This window comes from Furipterus horrens, unplaced genomic scaffold, assembly GCF_987537825.1.
Source record: "Furipterus horrens unplaced genomic scaffold, mFurHor1.1.pri manual_scaffold_3, whole genome shotgun sequence".
In the NCBI taxonomy this organism is placed as follows: Eukaryota; Metazoa; Chordata; class Mammalia; order Chiroptera; family Furipteridae; genus Furipterus; species Furipterus horrens.
In genome coordinates this window covers 174003801-174013433 of record NW_028327173.1, presented here as the reverse complement: position 1 = coordinate 174013433, position 9633 = coordinate 174003801, and the positions used below count along the sequence as shown (strand labels likewise).

Sequence of the window (9633 nt, the reverse complement as noted above, 5' to 3'; positions counted from 1 at the left end):
TAATGAGGTTCTCATAGTTTTCATGATCTTTGAGGAAGTTTATAGGTACCAAAGAATCTCATGGGTCCCTGGACTCCTCAGATTTCAAAGCACATTAAAGAGTGTGTTTAATTTTAGTTCTTAACCCCACAGGCAGTGTCACCAGAATATTAAGAAGGCCAGCAGTATTAAGTAGGGGAGAGGGCAGAGTTGCAGCAAGGACTCCATGTCTCCTAAAATTCAGGCCAACAGCCTCTCCAAGGAGCTGCACTAAGGTAGAGGAGCTGATATAGGTTTATGAATAATTCCAGAGAAGATGATATGAGTTACAGGCCCTTTGATGACCGAGAGGTTGAGTCCCTTTCATTGACCTCTTTGTGGGTTGGCCAACAGTTTTGAGAAGAACAAAGTTAAGTAACTAAGAAGTCACAGGACTGGTTGAAATGTAAATAAATAAGGTACTTATTGTAAATAATGTACTTACTGTAAATAACTAAGATGCTGAATACCATTTCTTCTACTTTGTAAGACTTATGGATAAATAAAAAGAAAGCAAAGGTAAAGAAAAGGAAACCTTTTGAAATATAGGAAGGTTGTCTGTTGCATAATGTGTTTGCTGCCAGCTATGGTAGGTGGCAATAATGGGAGACTCTATAAGAGCATTTATATACTCTATTTCATTTTCTCTTAAATAACCCTCACCACAACAGAGCGAGGCAAATGTTGTCATTATTCTCATGTAACTGGTGATAAATCTGAGGATCAGCTCTCACATAGTTAGTCTTTGACAGAAGTGAGAATTGAACCTAGGTGTTGTCTGCAACTTAAGTATCATTTCTATGACACCTGTAGATAGTGATTTTATTCAAATATGCTAATCAATTAGCTTGGCATGAAGAAGAAAAACCTCTAATACAGGTGGGAGTGATAAATACTAAACAATATTATTCTCCATTTTATTGTCCTTGTCTTAAAAAGTTATTTTTTAATTATACAAATAATATACAAATGTAACTTAATCATATGAAATTCAAATAATAGAGAATTTCATTTCTTCCTCATCATCCAGAAGTAACTATTTGGATAATTTGTAGCTTATCCTTTCAAATATTTACCATTAATTTATGTAAATGTACATAAATATGTACAAACATATAGACATGTAGAATGTGTGTTTATTTGTATTTTTAATGTAAAAATAAAATCAAACCACAGATCATTTTTCTGTAACTTGCTATTTTTACATAATGACTTAGAGATCTTTCAGTGCATTTTTTTTAATTGCTCTTTGCATAGATGTTCAATAAGTTATTTAACCATTCTGCTATTTTTATTCCAATGTCGATATTTCCTATTATGGAATGTTTTTGGTTTTGTTTGTTATTATTGTTTTGTTTTCAAAACAGAGATAATACACAGAGGAAGACACACAAGGAAAGCCATGTGATGGTGTTGGCAGAGACTGAAGCAACACAGCTGTAAACCAAGGAACGTGGATGCCAACGACTGCCAGCAACCATCAGAAGTTAGGAGAGAGGCATGGAACAATTTTTTCCCCAGAGACTCCAGAATGAACCAACCCTGACAATACCTCGAGTTGGACTTTCAATATTCAAACTGTGAGATAATAAATTTTTGTCATTTTAAACGACACAGTTTGTGGAAATTTGTTATGGCAGCCCTAGGAAATAAAGACATTTTTTGCCTATGTGTTCATTAAAATTATCTCAAGAATACTTGTGGGTTAGTTTCTAACCTGGAAAAACAGTAAGATGAGTGATCAAGGTTTATCATTTCTGACTTCAGAAGAAAAGTAATATGAATAATCAGATGAAGGACTGTTTAAAAGGTATTGATAATTAAGAATTAATTTGAATCTAAAGTTCTCAACTTAAGAAAAATAAGTTATACATGCAAAGCCATTGTTACTCATTTCTCATACTTTAAATACAGGTTGTTTCTTCTTGAAGAAGATTAAATTTCTGTAGAACTTCACTTTTCTACCATCTCAGTTTAATTTATTAACAGTATGACCATAACGGCTGTCTAGTATGGTTCCAAAAGCCAATGGGAGAGCCATAAAAGGGTTTGTGGGCTTTTGAGTCCAGAATCATACATTGTTCAAGCTGAAACCTTACATTCGAAATGTGGACTGTGTAGATAAATACTCTTTCTTAAGAAGCAGTTGCCAAAACAGCGAATAATTCAGCCATTCAGTCCTTTAAAAAAAAACCAGCAAATTACTCAAAGGTGGACTAGTAGAAACCGTTATTGAAACATAGCTTTTCTTCCCCTTTACTTTTTCACTTGTTATATGAAAATTAGAATAAACTACACACATACAAGATGCTACTTCTAAGTTTTTCTCAGCACAATATTAGATTACATTTCGTTGAAGGTCCATATGAGTTACATACTTTGTGAATAAATAAAGTTGTACTTTCAGTTTATCTCTGGAATGAAATAGGAAGAAAACCTGGAACACAATAAAAAAGTCATAAATGCATCTACAATGGGTGCATAGTGTGAACTTCACAGCAGCCTGTGTTATTGTCTAAATCACTTTTTTACAATGAAAGATCAGGAATATAGCCAAATCTTGTCTTTCTGATAAAAATAAGCTGATCAAGATTTTGTGGCTGCCTTCATAGTGTATGCATCAATATTGTGTGATTGGGGTTTGGGTAGGTACAGTTTTGTGGGCAGACCTCTTAAAAATCTTCAAGTAAATGCATTTGATAATTCTACATTTTAAGTGATCTCAGTTAAACATTTCAAAAAAAATCATCATCAAAACAGCACTAAACAATGAATATTTGTTGAATGAATAAATAGAAGTAGAAATTATTCTATTCATTATGTATTCCTGTTATCTCTGCTCACCTCGCTGCCTTTTGATTGCAATTTATCTTCCTCTATTGATCTGTCTTTAGCAAAAGAATGACTCCTGTGGTCATTCTGGCATTGCAAATACATTCCTCATAAAAACTAAGAAGTTGGGATACTGCATTTATTTAAAGACACCTCTAGACTATGAGCGCTTCACTCTGGAGCAGTGGTTCTCAACCTTCCTAATGCTGCAACCCTTTAATACAGTTCCTCATGTTGTGGTGACCCTCAACCATAAAATTATTTTCATTGCTACTTCATAACTGTAATTTTGCTACTGTTATGAATCGTAATGTAAATATCTGATATGCAGGATGTATTTTCATTGTTACAAATTGAACATAATTAAAGCATAGTGATTAATCACAAAAACAATGTGTAATTATATATGCGTTTTCTGATGGTCTTAGGCGACCCCTGTGAAAGGGTCATTTGACCCCCAAAGGGGTCGTGACCCACAGGTTGAGAACCGCTGCTCTAGAGCTTAGCATTGTACCTGAAACTTAGAAGAAATCTAATATATGTTAATGAACATTCCCTTCTTCAGTCTAGGTTACCATTCCATTTAGTCTATGCACCAAAGAAGATTCTCTCTGCTATATGTCCCCCTAAAAATTCACATCCTAATCCCCAAGGTGATGGTGTTAGGAGTTGGGACCTTTGGGAAGTGATTAGGTCATAAGGACCCTCATAAAAGCCCTCACAGAGTTCCCTAGCTCCTTCTGACATGTGAAGACCCAGTGAAAGGATGACCACCTATTAATCTGAAAGCCTTCACCAGTCTCCGAATCTACTGGCACAAGCTTCCCAAGCTCTAGTTTATGGTATTTTGTATAGCAGGCAGAACAGACCAAGACACTCTCATTTTAAGACTCTGGATAAATAGTAATACTAAAAATAAAAAGTAAAATAAAGTTTAAAATGTAGTGGATGGTTTATCAAACAGGAGACACAGCAGATGGGCGTATGGTTATATGACCACCCTCTTTTTTTTATTCTAAATATTCCATTATGTACTTTAGGCAAAGCCATTTCCAATACAGGTGTAAGTTATTGGCTCAGACTAAATTACATGGCATAAAGCTACCCCTAACATTCTTAGGCAGATAAAAATGGGTTCAGATGAAGAACTGGGAAAACCTTTATGGGAGAAGAAGAGGGAAAGGTGGCACAGAATTGCACCATGTAACTTTGGAGAAGTGGGGAGGGGAACATGACTGTTGTTTTTAGGTAGCCCCTGCCATATGCCTAATGGGGAAGGGATGATGGCGGGGTGTGCAGATAAGCTATTTCAGTCTTTTATAGTATTGTACAAACCAGCTGGCTTTGCCTCTTTTTCTCTCTTGCACCAATGAGAATGCCCTCAGGTTTGGTTCCACGTCCACCTGGTTATTGCAGCAGCATGGATCCATAAGTGCCTGAAGTCTGAATCAATCATACTTGTTTGGCTTATATGAAGGAGGCTCGGTCTTGGGGAATTAGTAAAATATAATACAATGCTTTACATATAACCACAGAAATTCAGATACGGCTATGTCAATTGCATACACTAATGATACAATGGTGAGATGCCACCTGACATCTATTCCAACAGGTAGGGACTGTAACAGAGGAACCCTTCCCCCTTTTTGTCAGGATTGTAAGACCTGAAAGATGCTCTAGAAAGCAAAAGTAGAAGAATAATAGCAGGGAGAATCAGATAAAAAATGACTTTTCAAAGCAGAAAAGAAAGTTGAAAGCAGCTTTGTGGACTTTGCCTTAATATGGCTAAGGAATAACAAGGAAATTAACACATATAGTTAAATGATATTTGATATTATACTTTCAGGTATCTTTTGCTTACTGTCAGTGTTGGCTAATTACTTGAGTTTGTACTTCCAGCCCTAGCTCACTAATAAGGGGCAGAAGCAATCTCAGCTCCCCAAAACACTGACTGACATTTCTCCTTACCAAGGTCTACACCAAAATAGGTCAAGAGAGAATCTGGAGTTCTCTTCTTCTGCCAACTAGATTGTGGTTTGTTTGAGGTTCTTTGGTTTTTGCTTTTTTGTTTTGTTTTGTTTAGTCATCTTTGAGGATCAACATTTTCAAGAATGATCATGCTACCTAAAAGGATGTGGCCTTATGCAATGAACCACAAGAGGATAATCTCAATATAGCCTAAAAAGCACATATAAACAATGGAAACTTTCATTCAACACAGAGCAGGGAGTAACTTTTTTATTTTAGAGGATAATATTCATTAATGGGAATTGTACTATACTTAATAGTTAAATTTGGCTAAAGTAATCTGACCAGATAGCAACACAGGTAGGTTATGTTTCATCAAAAAACCTAAAGGGACAAAGATATTTTAAATATTGTGATGTTCCTTATTTTAAATCCCCTTTATAGTACTCTTCATAAGGTTCTTCAATGTCTCAGTTCACTTTTCTGTATCCCCCACTAAGCTCTAATGTCCTTAAAGAAGGAGCTGAGTCTCTCCCAGTCTCTTACGTATCAGAAACTAGCAGAGATGCCTGACTTATTTGGTGACCAACAGAACACTAGAATGAATGCTTTCATCAATAGTAAATAGATCACAGCTCATACCCAATTTCATATTCTGCACACTGTCAACAGAAAGACTGAAGAAAATGATGAGCAAATACCCAAAAAAGCAATACAAATGGAAACAAGGGCTCTCATCTCAGATGCTTTGAGTCAGGGCTGTAGTGTCCAGTTGGCCAGGTTGTTCATTGTATAAGATTATTCAGTCATGGGCACAAATTGGGGCAGAAATCCAGCCCATGAACACAGCTCTGTATCTGCCCACAGGAAGCAATGTCTTTTTTTCCTTCAAACTCATACAAGGACACTGTACAGTGCTCAATTCAGCAGCACATATACTAAAATTGGAACGATACAGAGAAGATTAGCATGGCCCCTACGCACGGGTGACATGCAAATTCCTAGAGCATTCCGTATTTTTAAAAAGGAAAAAGGACTCATGGACATGGACAACAATGTGGTGATTGCTAGGAGGACAGGAGTATAGGGTACTAAGTGGTAATGGAAAAAAATACAGTAAAGATTAAATCACTTAAAAAATAAAGCTGCAGTAGGTGAATGTAAAAGAAACAAAGATACTGTACAAGCTTTAAGAGACTGTCCTGCTCTAAATAACTACTTAATCTCTGACATGTTAGGTCCCAGCAATAACAACTGCCCTACAAATCTGACCCCACCACAAAGGGAGGGAGAAAAACAGTGAATATCGTCTGATCTTGAATTGAGAACACTTTTGTGGGAGATGTTCTCTGGATTCTCAACATAAGGGGATAGGGTTATAAAACTTTTTGTAACATAAAAGAACTGCACAGGGGAGCATCGGCATTCTGCCTGAACCCAGAAAATGACCTACAGAATCAAAGATATGTAAAGAACAGGAAGAAACCTTGAATGTCACAGAATTCCATTGCTAGAAGAGACTTTAAGATTATTTAATCCAATAACAACTTTATTTTACAGATGATGAACCCAAAGAGAGGAGATAAGCAATTTGCCTCTGGCTAGTTAGCAAAAGTAAGTCTAGAACCTAGTTGTTCTCTGATTTTCAATCTAATAATCTTTGTATCATAACTGGCTGGACTTGCCATCATTATAATAGTGTGTACCCATTGTGTGGGAGAGGTTGACACACAGACTTTATCACCATCAAGGGCCTTATACAACGAGGTGGAAAAAACAGGAAGTAAGTGTCGAAAGATAAGCAATAATATGATGGGGCATATGAAGGGAAATTTAGACTTGGGTTTCTAGTGTGAGTGGTGACGCTGACCATAGGAATTGGTAGGCATGAGTCCTGGGGCGGAGTGCCCTCCTGTGGGCCCCAACAGTTCTGGAAGGGGCAGAAGCAAGTGATTGAAAAAGTCCAGCTGGGGCCGCAGGCGGGTCTAAGGTTACAAAACCAAGGTCAGAAGAATCCACACCCAGGGCACTCTCGATCCGTACTGTATTTGAACCTGAATCTGATGAACCAGATTGCAAGGACTGGTGTAAAGCCTCTCCACATCTGGGCTCTGACGCCCAGGAGGGCGGGGCCGAGGCAGCATTGCAGGAAGCTGAGAAAGGAATCGGAATCAAATCGAGAAAGCCGAAGAGCGGCCGCGTGCTCTGAGCTGGGTGGTCAGGTGCCCTGAGCTGACCCCAACCAGCCGCCAGCAGAGAGTACGATTCGCCCGAGGCGTGGACAGAATCCGGGCTTCCGGGCGGCGCACGCGTGGGCGGGGCGGGGCGGGGCGGGGATCCAAGCACCGCCTACGTCAGGCTGCGTGACAATGGGGCGGATGGCGGAACACGGTGGCGGCGGCGGCGGCCCTCGTGGGGGGCGGAGTCACCGCCGCCCCCACCGCAGCCCGGGTAGGGATTTGAAAGATTAAGAAGTCCGGGTGGAGAGGACGGCGGCGTTGAATGCGTGGCGGAAGCGCTGGGGACCACGGCTCGGCGCGGGGCAGGGCAGCCGGCAGCGTCTCCACAGCATGAATCACCCGGGCCTCGGGTCCCCGCGGAGCCTCGAGCATAACGGCCGGGGCAGCGGCGGCGCCGCCTGGGAGCTGGGTTCGGAGGCGGATGCGGCGTTCCGCGGTAGCGTCTGCTGCTTCGACCACCTGCCCAGCGGGGACCCGGGCGACGGCGAGGTGCCCCTGGCCCTGCTGCGCGGGGAACCCGGGCTGCACTTGGCTTCGGGCGCGGAGGATCCCAACCACCACCTGGCGCTGGACCCTTGCCTCAGTGACGAGAACTATGACTTCAGCTCGGCCGAATCCGGCTCCTCGCTGCGCTACTACAGCGAGGGCGAGAGCGGCGGCGGCAGCTCCTTGTCCCTGCAGCCGCCGCTGGTGCCGTCGAACTCGGGGGGCGGCGGGGCTGCGGGAGGGGGTCCCGGGGAAAGGAAGCGCACACGGTCGGGCGGCGTAGCCGCCCGGCACCGCTACGAAGTGGTGACGGAGCTGGGCCCGGAGGAGGTGCGCTGGTTCTACAAGGAGGACAAGAAGACCTGGAAGCCCTTCATCGGCTACGACTCGCTCCGCATCGAGCTCGCCTTCCGGACCCTGCTGAAGGCCACGAGCGGCCAACCCCAGGCCGAGGACCCCGACTGTGCCCATGTGTGTGGCCCGGCCTCCACCGCAGGCCCGGCCTCCAGCTTCGGGGAGGACGACGACGAGGACCGCGTCTGCGGCTTCTGCCCGCGCACCGCGAGGCACGAGCCCGAGATGGAGCAGCTGGTGAACATCGAGCGGGTGTGTGTGCGGGGCGGCCTCTACGAGGTGGATGTGACCCAAGGAGAATGCTACCCGGTGTACTGGAACCGTGAGTAGCCGGCCGGGAGAGGGAGCGGGACGGGCTGCCTCTCCAGGGGCCGACACGCATCCGGGCGGGTTTGGGACTTGATCTCCGCGGAAAAGGAGGCGCGTGAGGCCTGGTGTTGAGTCGGAGCATTAGGAGGTTCTGTAGGCGGCGCCGGCAGGTGAAGGGTAAACGAGCAGATGGCAAAATCCCAGCTGCCTGGGGTCAGGAGGAGAGGATACTGCCCGGGCAGCGCCTCCTCGGGGAGCCGGTGCTGCTGCCATCCCCGGGAGACGATCCAGGAACGGATGCCCTGCCCAAAAGGTTTAATTTCGTGATTCGACCTGAGCTTTGTGCACCGGGTATCTGATTCGGTCTCATTTACCCTGAACTGCCTATGATTTAAATAGCAGCCTGTTCTCTGGAGTGGGAATGTTGGAGAGGAGCTGCTCGAGAATCAACAGTTTAGTTATGGACAAGGGAAAGAAAATGAATCCCTGGCGGGAGAAGAGAAGAGAGAGAGGTTGTTCCCTCTGGGTGCGTCGGTCCGGGAAAGGCGTAAAGCACTGCGTGAGGCAGTTCTGGCAAGTGTGCCCGCTCATTCAGGAATACTCATTTTTTGCCTCTTAGGCCCTTGTTTACACATTTTTATTTTGGTCTCTTGACTTTGAAAACTTACAAGGCCTGTACCCTGATTTCCTCATCTATGTGGAGATTAAATGAGATAATACACTTAAAGAGCTTGAAACAGCTTGGCAGGTGTGTGTGATGTATGTTAACATTGGGCCCCTAATTCATTAGACAACAACTCAACTAGGTATGTAATTATATTAAGGAGGAAGGCTATCGACTCTGCCACCACATGTAGCAAAATATGTACTAGATATTCTAGAGTAAAAAGCTCTTGGCCACCAATAATTTGTAATATGCAGTTTTAATTTTTAGAGCCCAGAGCCCTAATTCACGTCTTCAGTGATTGTCACTACTCTTAGGTTCTCCTTACATATTACAACATTCTGCTTTGTATTAATTATACATACTGATGACTTAGCTTTCTTTATGTTTAACATTTTATGGGCAGAGTCCATCACGTTATCGTTGTACTCTTATAGGGCTTAGTGCAGTAAATATTCCATAAGTAGAAAGTGATTCAGATAATATTAAATAATTAATATGTTAAGCATGAGTCACTAAAATAGTAATTAAAACATGTATCAAATCCCCCAATAAAATAAGCATAGCAGGAAATTTAATTTCTTGCTACACTAGAAGATGATATTGAAGGTATTTACCCTTTTCACAAGGCCAGATTCGTAATGGGATCTGTCACATCACTCACTCCTTTTGACTATAAGCTTACTAAGGACAGGGTGTGCTGTACTCATTCATTCAGCTCTTTCATTTTACTGAGTGTTTGTGCATAACCCAAAACTTTAG

At 42.5% G+C, this 9633-nt stretch overlaps 1 protein-coding gene and 1 non-coding gene across 5 annotated transcripts in view; both read left to right on the top strand.

Annotated features, from left to right (window-relative positions):
- Window positions 1-5732: 5732 nt before the first annotated feature.
- On the top strand, window positions 5733-5839 carry LOC150016776 (U6 spliceosomal RNA). The gene has a single exon (XR_016510155.1). It is a non-coding gene; the product is annotated as a U6 spliceosomal RNA (small nuclear RNA).
- A 1374-nt stretch (window positions 5840-7213) lies between these two features.
- DDHD1 (DDHD domain containing 1) overlaps window positions 7214-9633 on the top strand; it is an 80983-nt gene continuing 78563 nt past the window's right edge. For all 4 annotated transcript variants that reach the window (XM_090270897.1, XM_090270895.1, XM_090270896.1 and 1 more), the window contains exon 1: window positions 7214-8220. In XM_090270897.1, the coding sequence (XP_090127023.1) occupies window positions 7389-8220 (832 nt within the window). In that variant the 5' untranslated portion in view covers window positions 7214-7388. The remainder of the gene's footprint in view (window positions 8221-9633) is intronic.